Source organism: Oikopleura dioica, chromosome 1, assembly GCF_907165135.1.
Source record: "Oikopleura dioica chromosome 1, OKI2018_I68_1.0, whole genome shotgun sequence".
Classification (NCBI taxonomy): domain Eukaryota; kingdom Metazoa; phylum Chordata; class Appendicularia; order Copelata; family Oikopleuridae; genus Oikopleura; species Oikopleura dioica.
This window is the reverse complement of record NC_137291.1, coordinates 10,472,396-10,495,878: the sequence shown is the minus strand read 5'-3', so window position 1 is coordinate 10,495,878 and position 23,483 is coordinate 10,472,396. Positions and strand designations below refer to the sequence as shown.

Sequence of the window (23,483 nt, the reverse complement as noted above, 5' to 3'; positions counted from 1 at the left end):
ATGGGTTTTCACGATTTTATTATTTTTATCTCGTGGCACAGAAAGAGCGATAAAACAGTGAAGAAGCTACAGTAGCTAATTGAATAAACTGTTCTTTGTATCTAACTCATTTCACCTTTTTTAAAAGATTTTAGAATTTTTTTGTCTCGACGGCGCGGAATCATGAAGGACCGCTGACAACGTCGAGTGTTTTTGGAGTTTTTTGTCGGTTTCGATCCTTTGGTGATCGCTTTTTTCGGTCTTTGCCATCTTTGGATCAGGCAGAGATGGTGATAGAGGGTTAAAACAATTGTTTGACGTGTTTGTTTAGAGATAGGAAGGAAAGAAAAGGAAAAATAAAGTTGACGATTTGGGCACCATGGCACAGGAGTCATTTAGGTCACGAGCGACGGTTAAACCAGCTATGGCTCTGCACGTGACCTGGCCACGTTCTTTAGGAGCGTATCTCGGCTAGTCTCCGTTAGGTAATTATTGGTGAAAGAGAGAGAGAGTATAGCAAGATACGTCCATGTTGACTAGAACTGGCATTTTCATTAAAACAGGTTAATTATTGGTGAACTTATTCGTGGAAGAGTTATCAGTTTTGCTGTACATACAATATAATAATAAGATAAGCTTGATAGTATTTTATCCTCAGAAAAGAAGAACCTCTTTGCTTTAGTTGAAAAAAATAAAATAAGCTCGAAATGGAAGAAAAAAAAGTGTTGCATAAGTTTAAATAAAGTTTTAATTGTGGAAAAGAAAATCACCCTGGAAAAATTTCTGAAAGTCCTTGTTGGACAAAAGAGTAACTGGGAAGTAAAATTGGAACGAATTTTGCTTGGGTTCAAAGAGAAATTGGCGGATAGCAGCTTCCTGGACCAACTTTTGGTACCAGGCGAAATCTTGCTCTGTTAATATCTAACTGACCTTGACCTACGTTTGGGCTCTAATTAGGGGGATCTAGGGGGTATTAATTAATGCCTGAGTTTTCTTTCCTGAGGTGGTTGAAAGAGACTTTTGTTTTTGTAAGCGATTTGTACAGTAAATGTAGTGACAAAAAATTACAGTAATTACAATATTTGTTTTTTACTCCTACCTAAGCCCCGAGGTAGGGGTTTTTAAAACCACCATGTTTGGGGATGTCGGGGCAGAGATGAAATCAACGACGAGTCATCATCACTATTTACAATTTCTCGAAATTTGGAAAAAATATAAGAAGTTGAAGGTTGACCAGGCGTGGCAGGGAAGGTGCGTGAAAAAGGGGAGAAATCACCTTTTTCTGATGTTTATATACGAAGATTTACAAACACACGCGTTAGTTTCAACGCTTAGGTATAATAAATAGAAGGTGTGTGTTTGAAGCTTTGTCGGTTACTGGGGAGAGAGAGGGGAAGCCTCAACTCAGGGCAAGAATTGGTGAATAAGGCATTGCCTGATAGGGCTGGACGTCGGAAGAAGTCAGTCGAAGGTTAACAGATGTCGGGGCAGCGCGGAGAAGAAAGCAAGCTCGCCATTTATGCACAGAGATCCATGAAGCACTTGGAATGGGACTAAGCTAATCTCTTTTCAAAGGTGTCATACCTTGTTGATTGCTGATTTGATATCGTTGTACGTTGCAAGGATCACTGTTCGGTCGTCATTTGAGTTCAGAATGATCTTCTCATCGGACCCCACGTCGAGCTAGGGATCAGTAAGACTTTTGCTTCTATTTACTATTTACCTTGTTTAGTGATGATATGACATGGGAAAGGGAAAGGAAAGGATTGCCCTGGTCCGTGCGCTGGCGGAATAAATAATTTCGGAAGAGTCGGACCAGCCGCCTTTCGCCGGACTCAGACCAGGACTGTTCCTGACCAAGCGCCGCCCCTGCTGGTGGTTGACATTGAACCATGCCCATCTTCGATATGAGCCTGAAGAGACGTCCATTCTCCAACTCCTTCAAAATAGCATAAAAGGATGAAACAGAAAATCATATTACCTTCTCGAGTTCACCTTCTATCATGTCACCCCAAAGAAGTGAGCTGTCAAATTGAGTATAAAACCGGGCTCCAATCATGGGCATAAGAGCGTCTACGCTCTTTCCCGTTGCACTTGGTTTCAGCAGGTAGCTAGAAATGTCATCTTTACAAAGATCTAACAAAGGAGGTACTCACGATATCAATTTGAACAGATCAGCGCTAAAACTTTTCCGGACCAGCTCGGCGCACTGATTCATGACTTGAGGGTCTCCTTGAAAGGGTTGCGTTGAATTGCAACATAAAGCCAAGAGCAGCTTGAAAGTTGATTAGAAAAAGGTGAACATTGAATAATTCTGGAACGTACCCGACCGAGATGGAAAAGATCATCTTGTTTGTGCCGCTGAAGCTCTTCTTTGGAGCCAGACATCATATCTAGCACAGCGGAATAATTCAACCGAAGCCTGAATTAAAGATTGATAGCTCTGTTGTCGTTTGTAAATAATTACCTTGCTTTGCCAGTGACAATTATATTCGTCGGGAACATCTGTCTGTAAGCTAAGTTCTTGGCATGAATCGTCCGGAGTGCTGATGTCAGCTGAACGATGTAATTCCAGACCACCGGCTCCGTCACTGGTTGCCGCTTCTGCTTCCACGGATTTGCTGACGGCATGAAGTGGCGCTGCATGAGCGTCTCCGCAGTCGGATGATAGTCGTAGACGAACATGATTGAACTATCCCCGAAAGCCTAAAGTGAACACTGTTGATCTTGATAGACAAAAAAAAATAGTAGTAATCCACGGCTGAGCGCTGAGGATCAAATTCAGGTGCACGTTCGAAAAAGCTTCACTGATAAGATATCCGCACGTGAGCGATGTAGACATAAATCTGTCTGTTAGGCAAATCCGCCACTGGGCTTATCCTCTCACAAGAACCGCAACAATTTTCTGCGGTAGATTTTCATCTCAGCCAAAAGGGATCATTATCTTACCAGGAAGATCGCTATCAACGGATCTCTACTTTTTGGTCGAACTTCATTGTGGGTATTATTTTCTATTTTAGGGCTTACCTTTATGGTAAAAGCTGTATGAAAGGTAACGATATTCGCGTGTCGAATGGACTGCCATCTTGTCAAGTTTTTGAAGCCGTCTTGAGAGTAGTTCCGACATCCTGAAACAAAGGTTGAAAACATTCTAGAGTTGAAAACAAAGGGGCGTGTCAAACGGTTCAGATCCTGTTTTGGGTAAAACATAAAACGCGTGACTCGTACATATTCAAATCTATGACCGAAATAGAGTCCTGTAAGCACAAATGTCCACAGAAGATTCTTACCGTGAATTCGTTTCAAACAATAGTTCAATCCATCTTCGACCCTCGTCGCCCTGAAGGTCGAAGTCTGCGCCAACAGCGTCTGACTCTTCGATTCCAGAAGCTGCTCAAGTGGATAAAGCGAGTGGTAGCTTTCCTTTGAAGCAGAGTTCGTTGGTGTTATATCTGGAAAGGCTGCAAAAAGTACCGGTTATTAGCCGCACAAACTTTAGTTATTCTTACCTTTCGTCAGAACGCCGTCGACAGAGTGATCTTGGACCGATGTTCTGGACTCGATGTGACGACTTTAAAAAGCTTCAAAATGAATTTTCACAACGAGGGATAGAGAAGCCCTAAGTTCGCAAAACGAGATTATGCAAATCTAGCGTGTTATCACGTGACAGGTAAGCGATCACAGGATCTTCTAATGTTCAGTTTAATTTCCCTCAAATCGAGTTCAAATTAGAATGGCAAGAAAATGATTAAGTTCTTTGTCCGCTCTGCCTGAGAAGATATTGCCGGTACTCATCACCCATGAAGAACGAAGTGCGCGCGTTTGTCTTTTGATGTACCGTTCGCTCGAGGAAGGCCAGCGAGGTGTCCGCATTGAAGCCCGGATACGCCATGAACGGAGGGTACATGATCGTCTGTTGCTTGGCAGCGTCGGGAATGAAGTACGTCGTCCCGTATAAATTTTGCTCGCTGGAGAAAGCGTGAATATTGGCTCAGTAAAAATGGTTTACCTGACTTGCGTTCCTCCATACGGCGAATCTCGCGACGATGAGGGTGAGCCAGTTAGCTGCTGCGCCTGCAGTTTTTATTAACAACAATCATAAGAAAGAAAAAACAACCATTTTGTATGAAAATGATCATGGCTCTTTTAGGTGTCGTGGCCTTAGTTCTACTTAAGGGATTAACGATACGGTTGAGTCATAATTATATGAGCTTTTTAATTTCACTATGTATTGCTTTACAATTTTATATTATGAAAATATCGATAGCCGATTTTTTTTGTTTTATGTTGCCAAATTTCTTATCTGAGTTTTTGTTTATAAAACATATATTATCATTAATAATCACTGCGCTAGCTTACCTGTTGCACCAGAGGATTCGGCGTTCCTGCGCCATTGACGTTGCGGATCTGCTGAGCAAAAGTGACCGTCTGGTCGCTTCCATTTACGTTTACGTTTCCATTGACACTGGTTGGAAGCCACACTCCGTTCACATTCAAGTGCCCATTGTGCATCTGTCGCCGCGCTCAGAGCTTGAATACAAAACTAGAATCATTTTTAGACTCGACCAAACTTATTTTGAGAGCTAATTTAATTAATGATCGCTCAAAATTATCATCCAGAAACATTGGATACATATTTTAAGAGCATAATGTTTCGTTTTTTCGATCACCCAGGCAGGATAACAACGCCCAGACAAATTGCATGACCTTATTCTATGAGCGTGGTGGCATTTTGAAGCCGCCGTTCTAAAATTATCCACGCTAGAAAAACATACAAAATTTTCTATTTCATCTGAGCGCATGTCTTATTTGGCACGATTATATCTCCAAAATTGAAGTTGTCATTTGGGGCTGTTCAGGGGTTAGAAAATTTGAAAGAAAAAATTTAACAAAAATTTTAGTTATTAATTTGAATTGATAACCCTTTGCCCATTCAGAAAAATGTGGTTCTAACTGAGACTGTACATTTTCGCCAAGCAGTTGCGGCGTTTTCTTGTTTGTTTCTTGATTTGACGATTGCCCTGCGGCGTGTTCAATCCTCTGGCGCTCTCTTTCGGTAGGGTGCTCTTGACGAGTTCTTTCGGGTGAAAATCGGTGTTATGTCGAAGTCACTGGAGTCGGTGTCACTTGGTGCTGCAGCGGCGTTCGGTTGGTGGAGCCGACTGCACCCCCACCATCGCCGGCGGGCACGTTCGAGCTTTTTCGTCAAAACTCAGCCGCGCAAGCTTACTCAGTTGCCCACAGGCTTCTCCTCCCCTGATAAGTCTGCCAGAAACTCTTCTGCCAAGTACTTCGCACTCTATACCCCCGACAAGTTACTGTCATCAGTAAGTTCCCTTGAAAAATTTCGATTTTCTCCACTGGTTCAGCCTGAACCGATCAGGTTAAATCGTTATCGATAAATACGCTATTTAAAAAAGAAGCTGCATTTTATGTTGAAAGTTATCGTTGGAAATAATCTGGCGGATCATCGTTAATCCCGCGAATTCTTCGGAGAACGTTTTGTTAAAAGAAATTCAAGCGCCGCTGGCAGCGCGCCAAATTGAATTTGCATCCTGCTGACAAGCGAGACATTTAATCCAAAGAAATCTGATCAGAATTGTATAGGTACACCTTTCTACTGCTATAACGAGGATGATTGGATTCAGCTTTTATTCTATTCGACAAGGATAATTAACCCTTTGGGCGCAAGCCTGGCCCTATTGGTTGGCAACCGCGTGGCGTTTTAAAACGCCACGAAGTTTTTCCCTATTTTTAGGGGAAATCACTAATAATTGAGCTTTTTTTCTAGCTTCGTAGGGTGGGCATATAATACAGATTCAGAAAGCTTAAGAGCTGAGGATCATTTTGACTATTGATAGTGGGGGGTGATTTCATACCCTGAGGGCATTTAGGTACCTCTGAAGTCCCGAAATCTGGCCAATTTCGGAAATCCGGCTCGGAATCTCGCCAGAACGGGTCATTTGATCGCGCGGCTTAGCTAGAATCGTAGCCCAGGCTCTGACAGTCATTTTGAGGGGTAGTTTAGTACTGATTACCCCCCATTCCAGAGGCGCTAGAGGGCCTAGAAGGTGGGGGTCCCGACCGAAATTCTGGCAAAAATGCTCTCTTTCTTGATTTCATCATTCATACAGTAATATTGCGACTGTATCTGCATCACTACTGACCTAAAATCGAATTGGGGTCATCTGGGGTCACTTGGGGTCAAGTTTGGAAATTTTTTTCTTGAAAGATAGATATTCGAACTTTGTAAGACAAACTTGACCCCAAGTGACCCCAGGTGACCCCAACTTGTTCTAAGGTCAGAAGTGATGCAGATACAGTCGCAATATTGCCGTTTTTGGGAAGTAATCAAGAAGGGGAGCATATTTACCAGATTTTCGGTCGGGACCCCAACCTTCTAGGCCCTCTGGCGGCTCTGGAATGGGGGTAATCAGTACTAAGCTACCCCTCAAAATGACCGTCAGAGCCTTAGCTACAATTCTAGCTAAGCCGCGCGATCAAATGACCCGTTCTGGCGAGATTCCGAGCCGGATTTCCGAAATTGGCCAGATTTCGGGACTTCAGAGGTACCTAAATGCCCTCAGGGTACGAAATCACCCCCCAATATCAATAGTCAAAATGATCTCCAGCTCCTGTAATAATATAAAAACTGTATAATATGCCCACCCTACTAAGCTCAGAAAAAAGTCGAAATATTAGTGATTTCCCCTACCTATTTTCAAGTATTTCTTTGTAAATTTCTCTGATTCTAAAATGACTGATACTTAGAAAATCGTTTGGGCTGTCTAAAAATGTAAATTTTATCTCTATTCATAAATCCTAAATATCTGTAAATGATCAGCAAAGTTAGACCGAAAAACAGGGAATCGCAGCGCGCTCTCCCTCTCCTTTCCCTTTCTGAAGGGAAAAGCGCGTGAGTAAGCCTATTTTTGGCGAATCGGACTTTTTCTTTTTGATTTTTGAAGAAGTTTTTCTTGCGATAATTTTATTTTGAAGCGACCATTATGTAGAAAAATGTCCGAATTTTTCAGAAAAGTAAAAATTTTATCAATTCATCCGGAAATTCAGAGAGAAATGGTCCGCCAAAGATCCCGTGGCGTTTTAAGGATATACCCGATAAAATTGAACTTTCATAGTGTCGAAATGCGACGTGGGATCATTTATATTTCAAAAGCAATTCTACGTTAAAATGCACGTAGAACTCAAATTTGGTACTTATTTAAATTTTCTCATTTAAATTTTTCTTTTTAGAGCGATTTAAAATCTTACTCTCTCGATTTCTCGAAATTTTTGGACTAAATCGGTCGAGATTTTTCGATAGATAAGTTCTTTAGACCTTTATCTATAATTTTGATGGTTTACTTTTCGTTAATTCCGAAGAAAACCGATTCTAGAGCCATTTCATTGAGGGCTACTCAGCGCGTAAAAGCTCTACAAAGCGGCGCGCTAGGAGCTCGCTCACTCGAGTCCTCTTTTCCGAGAGAAAGTGCGTGGTCGAGCGCACCGCTCTGATTGGTAGAACGCGAAAAAATGCGCAGAGAGGAAAAACAAGGGTATAAAAGAAGAGAACACTAGAATGAAAATTCGATCGAGTTTAAGAATTTGATCCCATCAATTCTGTAGCTTAGCATAATTGCAATACAGAATACGGTTCAATTTTAGCGATTTAGTGGAAAAATTTCGAGAAATCGAGAGAGTTCGTTTTCAAATCGCTCTAAAGCAGAGTTGCAAATTTTTGAAATTTTTTTCTGAGCTGAGCTAGCTGAGCTGAGGTTGAAACTGAGCTGAGCTGAGCTGAGCTGGCTCCTCATAAAAAACAACTGAGCTGAGCTGAGCTGAGCTGGGGCATATTTGAAAATTTTTGAGCTGAGCTGAGCTGAGCTGACGATCTCTCAAACTGAGCTAGCTGAGCTGAGCTGACCATTTTTTATGCTGAGCTAGCTGAGCTGAGCTGAGCTAGCTGAGCTGAGCGGAGAAAGCTGATTTATATTTACTGCAAAAAATGTCAAAAAAATGTGTTGGAGCGAATTTCAACCTTCTTGAGTAGATGGACAAGGGCCCCTGCCCTCACACACCCCTAGACCAGCATCTCACTCGCAACATCGCACTTTTTTGACATAAAAAAATTTATTCTGTCATTTAACAATAAGGAATCCTCCAAAATATTATACAGTGGTATCATTTATGTGGATGAGCCAATGTTTCAACCTTCTAGCGTAGATGGACAGGGAGCCCCTGCCCTCGCACACCCCTAGACCAGTCTCTCACATTCGCAATCACATATTTACCATCTGTACTTTATTATTTTTTTATTGGAAGCCCTTTTTTATTTAATTTCTCTCTTGTTTCAAAGAAAACTCGAATTATTTCTAAATATAATTGACCAACAGGAAAGCATGAATAGAAAATACGTCGAAGTTTTTGAAAAAAAGACCAATCAAAAGTGGTTCGATCTTTGTCAGCTCAATAGACTGAGCTGAGCTGAGCTAGCTGAGCTGAGGTCAAAATTGAGCTAGCTGAGCTGAGCTAGCTCTTTTCGAAGAACCATTGAGCTGAGCTGAGCTGAGCTGACCCTCACCTCAAAATTGCTGAGCTGAGCTGAGCTGAGCTGTAGCTCAGCTAGCTCAGATAGCTCAGCTCAGCTAGCTCACAAAATTTGCAACTCTGCTCTAAAGAGGAAAATTCTTATGAAAATTTCTAAAAAAGTACCAGAATTAGATTTAACGCACAATTTTAAGTAGGATTGCTTTTGAAATAAAAATGATCAGACTTCGTATTTAGGCGCTATGAAAGTTTAATTTTATCGGGTATATGATATACCGTATATCCTTAAAACGCCACGTTCGCCTAAAGGGTTAATCGGATGAAGAAGAGAATGAGCTGCTGATAAAGCAAACTCATTGCTTTCCTCTTCCAAAACGAAGATCAACGAATCAGTTTATTTCGTCGAGTCACTGTGATTCTCTTTCTTGTAAGTTTCGCTTCGGATATTGTTTTGCCCCTTCACTTGTAGTTGCCCTACGTCAGGCCGTCCCTCTTCAAGGGTTGTCATCGGGAATGCGATCGCCTTAGGACCTAATTTTTTTTAAAAAGAAACAAGGTTATCATTTTCTACCAGATGGACCTCCTGTAAGCCCAAGAGAGTCATAAACATCGTCCATTCTTTGACAAAGTTGTGTTCTCGCGACAGTGTCGAAGATGGAACTGCGATCAAAAGCTTTGTTGAGCATGAAAAGCCGCTAAATAAAAGTTTAATTCCTTTTTATCACTTTCAATAAGCTTACCTCGCTTGCAATCGTGTCATGAAGCTGTCGATACCTTCTTGAAAAGTGCATTTTCTCTCTGCAATTAGCCAACGAGTCCCTTTGATCTTGGGAACTTTTTTCAGACCACCCAAGATCTGACAAAGTTTTTTCTTGGCTGTTCTGTTGGCTGCTCATTATTCGAATCTGAATCGAATGTTTTGCACTAAGAATACTCACTGATATTTATATTATTCAGTTAAACAGGTTATTCATTCATAGCGACTCTCTCAATTTTCTCTCAACGAAAAAAACCTCATTTGTCTAGGCGCTCTTAGTAACTTTTTCGAGTCGAATCGGCTGCCATTAAGCAGTCACCATTAGGTTCTCAATTTTTTGCTTAAGGGGGTAGAAACAGCTTTTTTCAGAAAAAGGCGATTTTTGACCGGCGCTACAGACAAAAGAATCTTACATTTTCAAATTTTCTCTTCAGTTTTAGATAGATACATCTTAGATCTAGGAACATCTCCCTTGAAAGTTGTTTTAGTCATCAATTATTTGAGTAAGCGGGCTCAGAAGCAATTCATCTCTCCGAAATTCTCGATTTTCGCCAGTTTTCAAACACGAATATCTCGAGTCACCTGATAGTTAAACAAATTTTATTCACAGTTTTGTGAACCTCGACCCCTTTTCTAGGAGCATTTATGAGGAATTTCCGTTCACATAAATAAATCTTATGTTTTCTTTTATGTAGCTACAGTCCAAAATCGAGAAAGCTGTTTCTACCCCCTTAAGGTTAAGACAAGCTTCAGATTTTTAAAATATTTAAATTATTTACAGTTTTTATAGCGATTGTAAAGTTGAAACAGTTTACTTAGGAATAGTATGCGTTCCATTTCGGATGTTGTACTCTTCTATGTCTTTCATTGAAAGCGCGATCGCCTTTGGACCTGAAAGCTTTGAATTAAAAGTTTTCTTTGAAAATTCTTACCGGATCGACTCTTTTGGTACCAAAGTTTATTCTCAGTGCTCAAATTCTCCCTTGAAATCGACAACTGACAATCTGGCATTGGCAAGCGCGTCAACTCCCGAACTTCCGCGCAGATTCGCTTGATGTGCTCGAAATCATGGATGCCGATTTTCGGCAAAGTCGATGCCTCAACCAAGACAAGTTTTCGTCCATCAATATTGTTGAGAGTTAAACATGGCTTAATTAGTTCTAAAATCTCGTCCAAAGAATTGTCTTTGGAATCGAGGTTTTATGAACTAAGCTTGTATTGCGGGTAGCCGAGCTTTTCGATCCAAGCAGCGACGTCTTTTTGCGTCCAGTAAAATGCACTTTCAGGTTTACCAAGCTAATTCTTTAGCCCGTTGCTCTTTTGACTTTGATAAACCATTCCTTGGCATCTTTGGGGCTCCTTCTTTAATACCATCCCGCGAGGGAATCAAAAAAGAACTGACTGGCATTCCTTTCAATTCTTTTCAAACTGAGTAAATCCCTACTCCAGTACAAAACAAAGTTTGGCGATCTAGAAAATCGTCATTTTGGATCCGACCTCAGGAAGTACTAAGGGCAAGTGCTGATCCATTTTACTGCATCGAGGCGGATTTAGCCGGCCTCGCTTAGCGCATAGCAATCAGATAGAGATTCTCAGAGTCCAAGTAAGACACATCCGAACATGTCTTTAGGAAAGGTTTAATTTGTACTACGCAAAAAGTTTATTTCGTGAACTTTTTCAAACCTTTTCGATCAGCCCAGGCACCAGAAGAGCTTCAAAAGAAATTCATCGAGCTTGGCTTCAAGAAAATGTGGATCAACAAGGAGTTCCAAAAGTTTTCGAAAACTTTCGAGGGTAAAATCGACGAAAATGATCTATCAGTGCCGACTAAGGATTTTATCGCGTCGATCGGAGCTGATCAAGTCGAGGCGAAAGTCTTTCAGTTCCTCTTCGATGGCAATAGCGATGGAAAAGTTGCTTTCGACGAGGTTCTTCAGGCGTATGGCTTTATGGAAACCGATGGTTAGTCGTCGAAAGCGCGCTGAAAACTCTGTTGGTTTTAGATATGGAAGTTCAAGCCAAACTTTTCTTCGGCCTCATCGACAAAGACGGCAACGGAATGCTCTCAAGAATCGAGATGAAACAATTTCTCGCTATTCATCATCTCAACGACGGATCTATAAATCCTCATTATCGACAATAAGTTTCGAACGGTAGTCGTTGTTGTTTTCACATTTCAAATTTGATCCGGGTAAAGACGCACAGGAAATCTGCCAGAAGCTTCTGATCAAGCCGAGCTTGACTCTGTCTTAGAACAGGTACAGTAACGTGACAATAGCTCGGCGTGTAATTATAAGATTTTTGCCGCTGGTGATGAGATCGCGCTGAAGGACTTCCTGGAATCCGACCATGGGATGATGACGATGGTGACTTTCAACCTGATGTAACAACCTGACCTGACGAATAAAACAAAAACTATTTCTTCTTGAATGAATAAATAATCTATATTTACAGTCTTTTTAGAACAGCTCATCAGTTGTCACTTTGTACAGTCAAAATCTTACAGTAGCACTGCTATTTTTAACTTATAAATAGCGACTTTTTTATAAAATAATTTACAGTATCTTGAGTTATTTGGCAGTTTGAGGTGAAGAGTTCGGGCGGGGTCAAAAGGGATCAGATCTGATCCAGCGAAGAGTAAATCGGCTCGTCACTTTTACAACTGTCGCTAGAAAGGCCACCCTTCTTCTCGCCCAGTTTTTCCGCTTCTTTTTCGAGCGCGATCTTTCTTCTGTGAAGAATGAACCACACGTTTCCGATTGTAACGATGACCAGACCGATGATCAAGAAGACAAGCCTTTTCTTCAGAACCTTGTTGGCCTAAAGAAAACTTTGAGAGAACGAACTATGCACTCGAGCTTACCTTGGCTTTGATTTCGCGTTCTTTTTCGAGTTCGGCTTCTCGGGCGCGAGCTTCAGCTAAAAGAAATATTTAGCAAAATAATGTTTGAGTGAATTTACCAGCAAGATTTCTTTGAATTCCAGCTTTGATGTAGTCTCCTTTAGCTGACGGCTTCTTCTTCTTTGGAGGCGCCTTTTTCTTTGGAGCTCGTTTTGGGGCTTTGATGGGTTCAGCATAATTTTCGGCAAATAAGTTCAGAAATGAACTTTTTAGAGCATTTTGGTACCCATTCCTGGTGTTCTTGGTTGAGGAGGTGGCGGTGGTGGAGGAGTAGTAGCTCGGCCAATAATTTGATAACCACCTGCGAGCCCAACTGGCTGAAGCCCGTAAGCTTGTTGGGGAAAAGCAGCTCCCCCGTAAGCCATAAGAATCTGGTTCTGATTGAGGCCGGGGTTGAGACCAGGCATCATCATCTGCTGAACTTGAGACGGAGGCGGCGTTCGAGGTGCTTCTGGGGCGATTCGATAGCCGATCATCAAGTAGATTCCGTTTCCGGGGTTGTTTGACTGTTGTTGATAAGCCTAGAGTAATTATTTTAGAGTGATGATTATAAATTGATTCATCTCACGTTTTAGAGAAATTTAGCTAGATTAATCTCATTTATTATGCCAAAGCTTTCTGTCTTGCGTCATTAAAAAGAACTCGTGTTTAGGATGCAATCTAATGCAAAAACATGGTGTGTTTAGGGTCGAAGACCCCACGTTTTCGTGTCACCAGTTGGATATATCATAACGAATCTCTTGTAACTGGTCTAAAATTACGAGAAACAGTAAACTGCCTCTTCCGCTTTATGCTTGAGGATACCGACCTGAATCTGGACCTCGTTGCCCGAGGAAGTGAATGTATCAGGATTGTCAATCCCGCAGTACGTGTCGACCTTTTTGCTTTCGAGTTTTTGGCCGTCGTAGACTGAAACACCAGCTGCTTGACAAAAGTCGACTTGGAAATGGGGAAAGGTGATTTCGATCTTCTGGCCTGGCTTAGTTTGGATTCTGAAAAGGAGGAGTTAGTGATCTTATCGAACTTTTAAGATGCTAGAAAGCTTTCTAAAATTTCAGTGCGACCGTAAGGCAATAGTTAAATAAGTTAGCAAGATTTCCGAAAGTGATAAGACGCGGCAGGAGATAGCGGCTTTCCGCTCGTTACAAGCTCGTAGGGCCTTCGTAACTTTTATTGTGACTTGAAGTCAAAACAGTCCGCCAGCTTTAGGGTTATTGAATTCATGGTAGACGAGTGTCTGTTAACAAAACTTTTGAGAAATGATAAGGAAATGGATTTTTTCATGAAAGAAAAGAAATTTCAAAACGCGGAAAATTCGATAAACGAGATTTGGAGCTTGTCAAAATCGTGTCAGAGGGCACGTGAAACATGCAATCTTTCTGAATTTTTGACACTTTACGGTTTTGATTCAAACATTAAATCTGAGTCTCAGATTCTGAGAAGTTATATAAGTAATCGAAGAAAATAATTTTCCCAGCACTTTCGCTTGAATAAATACCAAATATTCAAGAGAGAGATAGTTTGTTTAAAAAAAGATAAGTTTAGAGGTATGCTCACACAAGATATAAAATGCGCTAGAAATCAGCCTCTACTTACTTCCATGTGCAATCCATCCTTTGCGAGTAAATATTTGGAAATCCACTTGTGACGATAAATTTTTCGTTCGTTTCTGCGCGAATCGGTTGGCTGTGACACCCTTAACCATTTGTTTAGATTGCGAACAATATACAGTAGAAAATCATGAGCCAGATGCAACGAACATGACAGGGGTACACCCTTAATCCGACTGTTATACTCATAATGCTCGCTCGGTCCCAGGGTCTTTAGGGGATCTTCGTCAGACAAGCCACGTTTCAGCTTTTGGTTCTTTTGAAAATTTTAAATTTTTAAATTGCGAGATAAGTACCTATCAACTCTATTAAACGCCGCTCACACGTGGCAAAATCGCAGCATCCTATTTTGAAAACTTTCGCATCCCGCGCGCAATAATATTGAAAAATTAAATTTGTACCTCAGTTACTGCTAGTAATTTTGTATCGCTCAAAAATCAAGAAGCACGTGTTTCTGCTACGCTCGCAACATGTTAGAAAAGTCCATTTTTCTGTTTATATTATCAGGAGATTTTACAGAAAGAGTGTTGTTTTGAACACGAAGTGTAAGCGGATAATGAAGGAACCCAAAATGACGGGTCAAAAGCGTTTAGAAATATGATGTTAAACCACGTGGTCTAAAATTTTTAAAAGAAAGATGATAAAATGTCAATATAGGAAATAATTTTCGATGATCAAGATTCTTCAACATGCACTCCAAAAACTACCTTAATTTCTCAAAATGTTCATTAGAGATATTTTCAAGCGTTGAAAATTCGTATTTTAATTCAAAAACCTTACTTTTTATGCTATTATTTTTGGGCGACTCTCATCACTTCCCGTTTCTTAAAATTAATTCCCTGCCCGACTTTGACCTTACCCTTGACAAAACGCATCTTTTTCTGTACCCACGTGGGTAAAATCAACCCGTTAGCTCACCTGCAATCTCCCACGTGTTTTCATTATTGTTCAGGTCGTGCATCGAGTAGCCACATATACTTTCTATTCCCAGTAAGGATAACAAAAGCTTCTTCATTTTCTTCTTTCAATCTCTTTTTGTCTTCTGTATAATATTTATTCAGAATCTTTCTCTGTATAAAATCGAAAATAATGGCTTAAATTTCTTTTTAGGATTCGTTTCTCAAAGCTTAAAAAAGATAAGAGAAAGCAAAAATGGGTTGAAAAGGGCGCGCACGCGATGGGGGCGCCAACGCGCTTTCATGAAAAAAAGTAATTTTTGTGAGACACTGCGCCGGGGTTTGCGCGGAGCACTTGTTGCGGCGAAGAAAGAAGAATGCGCCGGGGTGACTTGTAATAACAGGGCCAAGACATGTCAAATTGACTTCAATGTATATCGCTCTACAAATAAGTAAAGAGTTGGCTAGTAATGATCGGCTTTTCTTATCAAAACCGGATAAGGAGCAGGAAGGCTGTAGATTCTACAGTGTAGAACTTCCCCGGATAAAGAAAAATTTTCGAGTCAAAAACTTTCTAAAATATCGTTGAAATGTTGAACTTTCGTTTTTGCTTGATTTTTAGTGAAAATGAGCTACTCTTCTAGCCCTCTAAATGCAGTCAAGTGCAATTTATCAGAAGTGTTTGTCCAGTATTTACTAGCGGAAGTCCTTGCCTCTGTTAAGAATCCCCGCTATGCATAGCTGAGTACTCAGTTCATTGGTAAAAATCACTGAGGCCTTCGCGGTTATTCAGAAAAGCGCTGCTCTAGAATAAGTAGCATGTTGGGCGAGTAAATGGTAAGCCAAGTCGTGGCCTCTTGATCCTCAATTCGCATTCAGCGGGGTTGAAAAGCGAGTTTTGGGCTTCGGATAATGAAGATTACGAGTTTTGAAAAAGGACGATTTTTGATTTGATTGCTATGAAAAGATCAATGATCGTGATTCTTGAAAATATTGAAAAGTAAAAAAAGACGACGTCAGTTAAGACGGTTGTGGCACTATTTTCACTGCGGTCGTGTTCTATAAATGATAAGAGGTGGATTTGTCAAGCAAAGTCAACAGGGCAGAGGTTTACCGCAACAGATCCTCGCAGCCGGAACGAATTTTAGAAAACAAAATGATTATTACAGGTCGCACAAAAGTGACAGTAAAATGAAACATTATCAAGGATCTTCTTAGAGCAGCATAATGTGTCACAAGTGCCAGACATCTGTCATTTCATTTTTCTTTTTACTAGACAAAATGCTAAGTTGAACAGTTATTCAAAATCGAGATTTTTAACAGTCAACTAAAACATATAAAAATGAGAGAAATGGAGACCTATCCCTTCGGATTGACCGTTCTGATGATGATTGAATTCGCTGCAGCGTTTTTAAACAGTTATATTATTTTTATCGGCACTAAATGATTGGTTCTAAGAGGAGTTTTATCAGCATAAAAGTGAAAAGTTTAGAACCTCAGAAAAGTCAGGAGAGATATTGGTCCAGGGTGGATTTACATTTTATTTGTTAGCTTGGCGAATTTAATTCTTGTTCTTTACCCGATTCCTGTTTTTATGTGGCGCTTCGTTCTCAGGTTTTCAAGTGCTCTTTCTAAAGAATTTCATGAAGTACAGCTCATGCTGTTTCTATTTTTATATTCTTAAAATTTTTGAGTGTGGAAAGAATTTAGGTCGAAAAATAACTATAACATTCTTTTGTGACCGCTTTGTTTTGGGCGTAAACATGGTAAAGGAGTTGTTCGGATATTCAAAATTGCCTGAAAACATGCCCCTTCCCGTTTAGCCAATTTTATGTCTTAAAAACTTTACTTCCACGTTTCTTTATTTATGATTCAGGCAAAACATTTCCGTCTACGAATGCATTTGCGCAATGACATTACAGTACGTTTGTTTACCTATAGGAAGGGATAAAAGGATTGAGTACCGAAATCGAAAGATTAGAATTTCTATCCCCTCGGACTGCCACTTACATGCCGACTGTTATCGTCGCTGTAAAGTACAAGGTAAATAAAATAGAAAATTCGTTCAGAAGAAAACTCCAGTCGAAATTTAAGATAATCAAACATCCCATCACTTTTGGAATAAAGAAGTTCCACAGCTCCAGAACGTTGACTCACTCTTTTCTTATAGGAAGAGTATTACAGTAATAGTACTATTACTTTGTTGATAAAGCTCACTGTTGACCTACGATCCTTGTTATACAAGGGGTTAAACATGAATCTCAATTATTGATAATTTTGTCATGTCTGTAGAAATTTTTTCGAGTCTTTCGAACTGAGTTAGTTGAAGGTTTCTCTGCTTTTGTCGAACATTAATAATTCAATGCACCAATGTTATTACTTGACACAAAGTTGGGTGGAGTATTTGCATCGCTGGAATCACTCTTTTGGCAGCTGCTATTTATGACTTTTATCAATACGAGGGAAGATTGATATTTATGCCAGAAAAACCGTTAATCTTTTTTCTTCAGGAATCAATTATTGAGTCCTTTTCAGGATATTGTTATCACAATGCCACGATTTCTAATGGACATCTTATTCTTACTTAGGGGATCAAGAGCAACTCTTGAGCACCTCCCATAATAATCAACATAATTTGTTTATATAAATGACCGCTAGACTAAGGGCCCTAGTAATCGATCTTGCTCCCATTCAGGGGAGAGTCATTACTACGATTTTCAATAAAAGCGGCAATAAGAGCCTTCTTGATCCCTCGAAAAAGCCATGTAAACCAATGGGGCCTATTCTGCTATTATATTCTAGCGCTGATCATACCATCTGCGATCACGTTCGTCGTCGGATTATTCCTCCGCAAGGTTGGGTCTGCGGCTGCGTTTCATCTCTCATCCAATTTACGCGTTTTAAGGAACTCAACAAAAAGAGCGAAACTTATGCCAAAGAAGGGATTTTACCAGCCGCAGTCAGATTTTCGGCAGACATTTACGTGGTGGCTTAAATTCTTTAAGAACAATACGATAATAATCGCCTTTCAAAAAGCGACTCGCACAAGAATCTTTAACATACGTTCTTTAACATTCTCACAGTATGGTTAAAATCCCAGTCAAGTTCTCCAAAAACGAAAACGCAAGAAAAGCGTCGGTACCAAAAGAAAGAAGCCCCAGTATCACAACAACAAAGGTGGACCCAGCCAGCGACGAACGACGATTGTTTACAAATTCCTGAAAGCAAGAAAAGATCCGAGTTCTAACATCATAATACGTTATCTGTAAAAATACCTGCGGCACGTGGGTACGGAGAGCCTTCAGCTGAAGTTACCGTTCTTCGTCTTCTAAAGAGGGCTAAGCAAAGAGGGAACAAAGGATTTAGTTATCTCTGATGTAGATAATTTCGTGTTGAGGAACTCGAGAGTTAGATAGAGCGAAATTTATCCCTGCTGATAACAACACTGACAAAGGGTTGAAATTGAAAGAAGTGGAGTTAATTTGAAGCACGGAATTTCTGAATAGATCTAAAACCGCTCGCTGAATACTTCCTAGAACCAGAATTATCAACCTTGAGTCAAGAAAGCCGGATGAATTCGCTTGATATGCTGGAGCGGCCAAGCACGTCCTCAGACGATATCATTCAAGGTAAACCTTAGTGACCCACGGTAATGATTACACGCGGGTTCTTACGGGGTTATAATAGCTGCGGAATTCCGCCGCATGTTTTACAAAAGTAATTAACTTGATATTAAGTGGAGCCGTACGCAGCTGAACTACCTGAAATTGTTTCAGGAGAGTTTTTCGATAATAAGTATATTTTTAAGATTATTTATCCACCATTATGATAACAATTTATAAATAGCGGTCTAGCTTCTTAAGGTACGTCGATGACTGTCTTGTAATTGGTAAAATGCTAACATCATGTTTTTCGGAAAATTAAATTTCAATAACTTCATGAAAAAATCAGCATTATGCTTTTCGAAAAATTCTTAAAAAGCAAAGACCAAGCCCCAACCCGCCCGAATGATGATCTCGGTGAGCAAACTGCGAAAGATTTCTGCCGCAAGAATTTCACAAATCAACCACGAGCGGCGATATCTGAGGTCACTAGGTATGTTTGAACCAAGTGTCCAAACTGCGTTCAACTCTGGTAATAAAGCTCTAAATCTGTAACTCGCGGGTTGAAACGCGAAAATATGCAAATAAGGTAAATTTCGCTCGAACCGGGTCAAATTTGATTAAAAGGGCGAGTCGGACGCAAACTAGAAGTAAATTGGAAATTGATATTATTCTAGCGTTTTCTGTCGGAATCAGTCTGTTGTTTTTTCTGCCGAAGATGATAGTCGGTCTCTGGATGGTGTTTTGCGCAGAAGAGTGCACCAACTACGTCCCGTCAGGAAACGAGAACCAGGAACTCTTTTTCGCCAATTATTAGAATAACAATTCAGTTTTTCACATTGAATTTTTATTTTTGCATATCTCGAACATGGAAAAGGCTGAATGCGAATGTCGATATTGCTTTGACATTATTGTATCATTTTATGATTGATGACTTTTTGGACGGCTAAATGAGTATTTATGTGGGATTCTGCCAAAAGAGGGCGCAAAGTGTCTCACTGTCAAAAAAGATGAAACATCTGCTCTAACATCTGCGCTTACAGCTGGAGACAAGGACTAAAGATTAGTTATCTGGATATTTCAGTATCGATTTTGAAAAATGATACTTTATCATTGATAACTGAGATAAATTCAGTTTTCCGGATAAGTTATTCGCCTACGGTAAATTCTAGTCTTGAGAACATTGGAGCGTAGAATCTCCCCTAGATTCCGTCTTAAAAAGCGGGATGAAAGAATGCCCCATCTTCGAGTTACAACTTGTCATTTTTCAGAGCGTGGAATGTAGCTAGCGGTCGCCTCTTGCAGGCACCTGATAGTTTTCTTGCTTAGAATATTACTGAAGCTCTCGTTTATAAAATAAACTCTTAAAAACTAGAATTTCTAATTTTAAATTAGTAATTGATAACTTGTTCTCTAAAAGAAAATGAAAGGCAGCCCGCATGTTTCTGGATACAAAGTTTCTATATCAGGAAAGGAAATTCTTACTTATTATAAGAGTTAATCCAACCATAACCAAAAGAAAATGAGATTTATCCAACCAAAAGCATTTGTTGCCGAAAACTGGTGCGAATACGTCGCGTGCACAATTGTCATTCCATTCTTCATCACCAAAAACAATCGTTCCTTTCGTTACAAGGTACTCAACAATTAAAAAAATTCAAAAACTAACGTCAAAACTGAGAGTATGACTACTAAAGTAACTCGTGAATTTAACAAGCTAGAAGCAATAAACCGACCGAGTGTTGGTGTAAACGCGGCTTAGAGCGTCTTAATATTTAAATTCTTCATAATTTATGAAAAATTGAAATATTTTTTAGATTTGGATTTGTTTTAACCAACGCAAGCTCGCTAGACAGAGTGGCAAGGGAAGAAGTACCTCGAATAGGACTTGTGGTTTTGAGAAAGTTATTCGTTGATAACTTCAAATTTTTGTCTGTTGATGTTTTTTTCTTTGAAGTAACAGTAGGTCTTGAGTTTGTTGAAATCGGCTATGAATTCGTTTATTTTCAAAAACCATATTCACAGGAGAGGCAAGCGAGTGCTGGGCCGCCAATCATGATGATTTTAGGTTGTGTTTTGACAGAAATAAAATAAATACTACTTCGTTGAATCAAGCTGAAGCTGGCGGCGGAGGAGAGCGGCCAGTTCAGCCGCGTGCGTCAGGTGCAACTGAACGAGATTATTGGCCTTGAGAAAACAGATAAAGTCAAACATTTGACATGTCTCATTTTTAAGGGGTTGAATTTGATTGTGGTTTCACTAGAGTAATTTGACTCAAAAACATCGGCTCCATTTTTCGAAAATTATCAAACTTGGAAGTTCAGGGGCCCGATAATGACTGAAAATCAGGAGCTTGTAAGAAATGACTCGGAGCAAATGTTTAGAAGGCTAAGGCGTTTAAAATTTGCCCCGCTAATTGTTACATAAGTGGTTACTAGTCCTAGCATTTTTATCTGCCTCAAAACGCCCAAAATCTTTGTTATTTTCTTGACACGTCAAGCCTCAAACTCGACAATTGTTTTTCAAGAGTTCCGCCCTTCACTTGGCAGGACTGTAAATACTAGAATAAACCACGTAAGTGCAGCGGCATAGAGCTACTTGTGGATGCTTTTGGGAATTAAAGTCCAAACAAAAATCTTCTAAAGCTGTGTCGGCGGCTTGATTCTGAAATCCAGATTTGGCTCTGGGAAGGTACTTGTACAAGAGACGTGGTTTGTACTTTTGCCTTGTAGAATTAGGATTAGAGGATGTTCATAAGTTCTCATTTCGCAAAAATATGAGTCAGTAACACTCAGTTTTCAATGATTAAAATAATGAATATTTCCAAGAAAGAATCTAAAAAAGAAAGAACTTACATTATGCGATCCATCAAGATACTCTTTCTCGAAGTTCACGTCGTTATTAACAGCTGCATCTTCCATCACATCCACAGAGGATAAGCATGCATCCATATCAACCGGAAACGGCGGATGAGAGTAAGAAAATATTGATTGAGGACTTGACGGGTTGATGGAAATTATATACCGGAGTACGGGATAACGATTGTTTTCTGCTTAGAAATCTTTGTCTCTTTTTGAACTTTCTGAATCTGAACCCAGTCCTATTGAAAATTTTGCTGGTAACGTGAAGAATTGGAAAACGAACTCGTTTCGCTAGCTCTTCAAAGACGTTTGGTTCGTAATTGTAGCCAATTTTCGCCATGAGCGGGTTCCATCTTTGCCGCATTAGTCCTTCTTCGTCTAATTCAAAGTCATTTTCCAGAACGTGATCTTAACCACAAGTAGCGAATTTTTACACCAAGTATCAGAATCGTACCGATAATGTCATTTGCCACGTCCTGTGGCACTTGAGATAGTTCGAAATTATGATGAAGCGCTGCGCGAATCTTTTCTGGTGAGCTGGGTCGAGTTCGTTTTGATGGAGCTTGTGATACGATCTCGTTCATTTCGTTTCTGAGGTATTTTGAAAGGGGGCCGCGTTGCGAGGACATGGCGAAATTGAAGAATCCATCTTCAAATTACGGTTTTCTATTTGTCAAGTTTTCGATGCTAATCATAAAATGGAGAGTAAACCGTTGGCGATATTAGTCAAACTGGCGATTTCTTCCGAGTAGAGAAGAGAGTACTGAATAAGAGATTAGAAGAGTCGTGAATATTGCTGCGGCACCCGGTGAGCTGTACAAAGTGAAGCATTATTCCCTCTTCAAGACCTTAAGAGTCCTCAAGTATTTCGACATTCTTTGATCTTTTTTTTTTAATTGCCGATTTGCTAATAGTTGGATTCTATCATTTCCAGGAATATTTTTTTTTTCGTATTTTATGGACTTACATTTGTTGATAAATAAGCGCCCATGCTATGTCCAACCATGTTTATCTCCTCGGTCCAGTTTAGCTCCTTCAGGAGGAGTCTTGTTTCGTGGTTTTGAATATTGATGGGGTAGATATATATTACAAGGGTTTCGCTGTTGTTACGAGTGCTAACAAGTGTTTGTGACTTCGTAAATGTAAATTTTCTATATCTGTTAATTGACTTGGAGGGTTTTACGTCAAGTGTGCTATCTAAAAGTTAACAAAATTACGCTCGTGGAGGCAAAGCCACTTTGTGGTCCTTCTAGTGATGAAAAATGGACATCATCGATTTATAACCATCTCCTGAGGGCGAATGGAACAACTCCGGTCGCTGGAAAATGTATTGCTGGAGAATCAGATCGACCTTGGGTTTTGGCTACAGTGAATAAGAAAAATCAAAAAACCGCAGGAGCACGTGTCCCACGACGGGGATTATTTGGGTACGCGATTTAACGCAGTTATTACAAAAGGTTTACTCGAATAATAAATTTCGTTGTTCTAAGAGCTCGCTTCTAATGGAACCGATTTCATTGTAATCTGTAGCCCATGCCTTGTCCAGGATAATCCCAAGAAACGACTGAAACGTCCTCGAGATCAACGAGTTTTTCTGCTAGGAATTTAAAGTTTGCCCCTGAGCTCATTTCTGGATAAAATAGCTGTTATTTTAAGAACAGGATTGAGGGCAAAAGACGTTATTTTTATCCGTCCCTCATAACGCCAGGAGTGAGACAAACTCTTGGAACATTTGCATCATCTCAAGAAAAGGGTCAAAAATAGGCCTCACGTGTTCATAACCGGGCCGGATGTGGTTAGATTCCTGACCCCTCCCTAATGGTCTTCCCCAATGATATACAGCCAGGTTCCCCTGAAATACCGAACTTAAGAAAATATGTTTTACAAATCCAAAAACCAAGAATTCTTGTTTTTCGAAAAAAAATCTGAATAATCAGTTTTTTCTTATTTTCTAACCCAAGGCACTGGCACTTTCTTCATCCTCATCATATTTAAATCTCCTCTATGCTAAAAGCTATCTACGCACTTTTGTTTAAACCAAATTTACGTTTTGTTTACCCTGTGCGTCAAGCAAGACGCATTTTTGCATATATTTGCCCTTAGAACCTCCCTTCCTCGCTGTTTCTTCGGGTGAGCGGCTCCGAGAAAATTCCGTTGCAATAATTTTCACAAAAACCGCTTATCAGTCCTTATCACTAAAAAGAGGGCTCCTTGAAAATAGAAACAGATGAACGTGGACACTTGGAAGGGAATTCACTTCGCAATCCAACTTCCGTAATTCATCCTGTTACAAGTTACTTTTTTAGAACTAAAATGACAAAATCCAAAT

The 23,483-nt window shown here is 40.0% G+C and overlaps 5 protein-coding genes and 1 long non-coding RNA gene across 7 annotated transcripts; 1 reads left to right on the top strand and 5 right to left on the bottom strand.

Annotated features, from left to right (window-relative positions):
- Nucleotides 1-7: 7 nt before the first annotated feature.
- Nucleotides 8-5,093, bottom strand: LOC145699092 (PAN2-PAN3 deadenylation complex subunit pan3-like). 2 transcript variants are annotated; one of them, XM_081776343.1, is made up of 15 exons: nucleotides 4,909-5,093; nucleotides 4,786-4,830; nucleotides 4,339-4,493; nucleotides 3,989-4,053; nucleotides 3,750-3,947; nucleotides 3,489-3,550; nucleotides 3,270-3,440; nucleotides 3,007-3,107; nucleotides 2,447-2,685; nucleotides 2,305-2,401; nucleotides 2,136-2,254; nucleotides 1,961-2,090; nucleotides 1,703-1,918; nucleotides 1,564-1,662; nucleotides 8-1,520 (listed from the first exon to the last, which is right to left on the bottom strand). In XM_081776343.1, the coding sequence occupies exons 1-15, from the start codon at nucleotides 4,910-4,912 to the stop codon at nucleotides 1,497-1,499; spliced, it is 1,725 nt and encodes a 574-aa protein (XP_081632469.1). In that variant the 5' UTR covers nucleotides 4,913-5,093; the 3' UTR covers nucleotides 8-1,496. The 2 variants fall into 2 exon arrangements, with proteins under 2 accessions (XP_081632469.1, XP_081632475.1); XM_081776349.1 differs by lacking the exon at nucleotides 4,786-4,830 and having other exon boundaries at nucleotides 4,339-4,522; nucleotides 4,945-5,081.
- Nucleotides 5,094-8,920: 3,827 nt separating this feature from the next.
- LOC145712090 (uncharacterized) lies at nucleotides 8,921-9,428 on the bottom strand. Its single transcript, XM_081789777.1, has 3 exons — nucleotides 9,267-9,428; nucleotides 9,098-9,221; nucleotides 8,921-9,057 (listed from the first exon to the last, which is right to left on the bottom strand). Exons 1-3 carry the CDS (start codon nucleotides 9,420-9,422, stop codon nucleotides 8,921-8,923), a joined length of 417 nt encoding a protein of 138 aa, XP_081645903.1. The 5' UTR covers nucleotides 9,423-9,428.
- Nucleotides 9,429-9,919: 491 nt separating this feature from the next.
- Nucleotides 9,920-10,657, bottom strand: LOC145712089 (sterile alpha motif domain-containing protein 15-like). The gene is made up of 4 exons (XM_081789776.1): nucleotides 10,619-10,657; nucleotides 10,492-10,579; nucleotides 10,216-10,443; nucleotides 9,920-10,174 (listed from the first exon to the last, which is right to left on the bottom strand). The coding sequence occupies exons 1-4, from the start codon at nucleotides 10,655-10,657 to the stop codon at nucleotides 10,095-10,097; spliced, it is 435 nt and encodes a 144-aa protein (XP_081645902.1). The 3' UTR covers nucleotides 9,920-10,094.
- A 325-nt stretch (nucleotides 10,658-10,982) lies between these two features.
- Nucleotides 10,983-11,733, top strand: LOC145700454 (uncharacterized). Its single transcript, XM_081777723.1, has 3 exons — nucleotides 10,983-11,245; nucleotides 11,287-11,541; nucleotides 11,581-11,733. The coding sequence occupies exons 1-2, from the start codon at nucleotides 11,032-11,034 to the stop codon at nucleotides 11,424-11,426; spliced, it is 354 nt and encodes a 117-aa protein (XP_081633849.1). The 5' UTR covers nucleotides 10,983-11,031; the 3' UTR covers nucleotides 11,427-11,541; nucleotides 11,581-11,733.
- Nucleotides 11,714-14,912, bottom strand: LOC145700442 (cubilin-like). The gene is made up of 6 exons (XM_081777711.1): nucleotides 14,714-14,912; nucleotides 13,782-13,881; nucleotides 12,994-13,177; nucleotides 12,245-12,706; nucleotides 12,147-12,202; nucleotides 11,714-12,103 (listed from the first exon to the last, which is right to left on the bottom strand). The coding sequence occupies exons 1-4, from the start codon at nucleotides 14,808-14,810 to the stop codon at nucleotides 12,395-12,397; spliced, it is 693 nt and encodes a 230-aa protein (XP_081633837.1). The 5' UTR covers nucleotides 14,811-14,912; the 3' UTR covers nucleotides 11,714-12,103; nucleotides 12,147-12,202; nucleotides 12,245-12,394.
- Nucleotides 14,913-20,292: 5,380 nt separating this feature from the next.
- LOC145711199 (uncharacterized) lies at nucleotides 20,293-21,308 on the bottom strand. The gene is made up of 2 exons (XR_014135132.1): nucleotides 21,149-21,308; nucleotides 20,293-20,462 (listed from the first exon to the last, which is right to left on the bottom strand). It is a non-coding gene; the product is annotated as an uncharacterized LOC145711199 (long non-coding RNA).
- Nucleotides 21,309-23,483: the final 2,175 nt, after the last annotated feature.

Coding starts and splice junctions, on each gene's coding strand:
- LOC145712090 (XM_081789777.1), bottom strand. CDS start 9,422: ATGAGCAGCCAACAGAACAGCCAAGAAAAAACTTTGTCAGATCTTGGG. Junction 9,222..9,266: donor ATGACACGATTGCAAGCGAG/GTAAGCTTATTG, acceptor ACTTTTATTTAG/CGGCTTTTCATGCTCAACAA. Junction 9,058..9,097: donor GCTTACAGGAGGTCCATCTG/GTAGAAAATGAT, acceptor AAAAAAAATTAG/GTCCTAAGGCGATCGCATTC.
- LOC145712089 (XM_081789776.1), bottom strand. CDS start 10,657: ATGGTATTAAAGAAGGAGCCCCAAAGATGCCAAGGAATG. Junction 10,580..10,618: donor CCCAAAGATGCCAAGGAATG/GTTTATCAAAGT, acceptor CTAAAGAATTAG/CTTGGTAAACCTGAAAGTGC. Junction 10,175..10,215: donor GTACCAAAAGAGTCGATCCG/GTAAGAATTTTC, acceptor CAAAGCTTTCAG/GTCCAAAGGCGATCGCGCTT.
- LOC145700442 (XM_081777711.1), bottom strand. CDS start 14,810: ATGAAGAAGCTTTTGTTATCCTTACTGGGAATAGAAAGTATATGTGGC. Junction 13,882..14,713: donor AAACACGTGGGAGATTGCAG/GTGAGCTAACGG, acceptor CAAATGGTTAAG/GGTGTCACAGCCAACCGATT. Junction 13,178..13,781: donor AGGATGGATTGCACATGGAA/GTAAGTAGAGGC, acceptor CCTCCTTTTCAG/AATCCAAACTAAGCCAGGCC.
- LOC145699092 (XM_081776343.1), bottom strand. Junction 4,054..4,338: donor CGAATCCTCTGGTGCAACAG/GTAAGCTAGCGC, acceptor TAAAAACTGCAG/GCGCAGCAGCTAACTGGCTC. Junction 2,091..2,135: donor GATCTGTTCAAATTGATATC/GTGAGTACCTCC, acceptor TGACATTTCTAG/CTACCTGCTGAAACCAAGTG.
- LOC145700454 (XM_081777723.1), top strand. CDS start 11,032: ATGTGGATCAACAAGGAGTTCCAAAAGTTTTCGAAAACTTTCGAGGGT. Junction 11,246..11,286: donor TGGCTTTATGGAAACCGATG/GTTAGTCGTCGA, acceptor TGTTGGTTTTAG/ATATGGAAGTTCAAGCCAAA.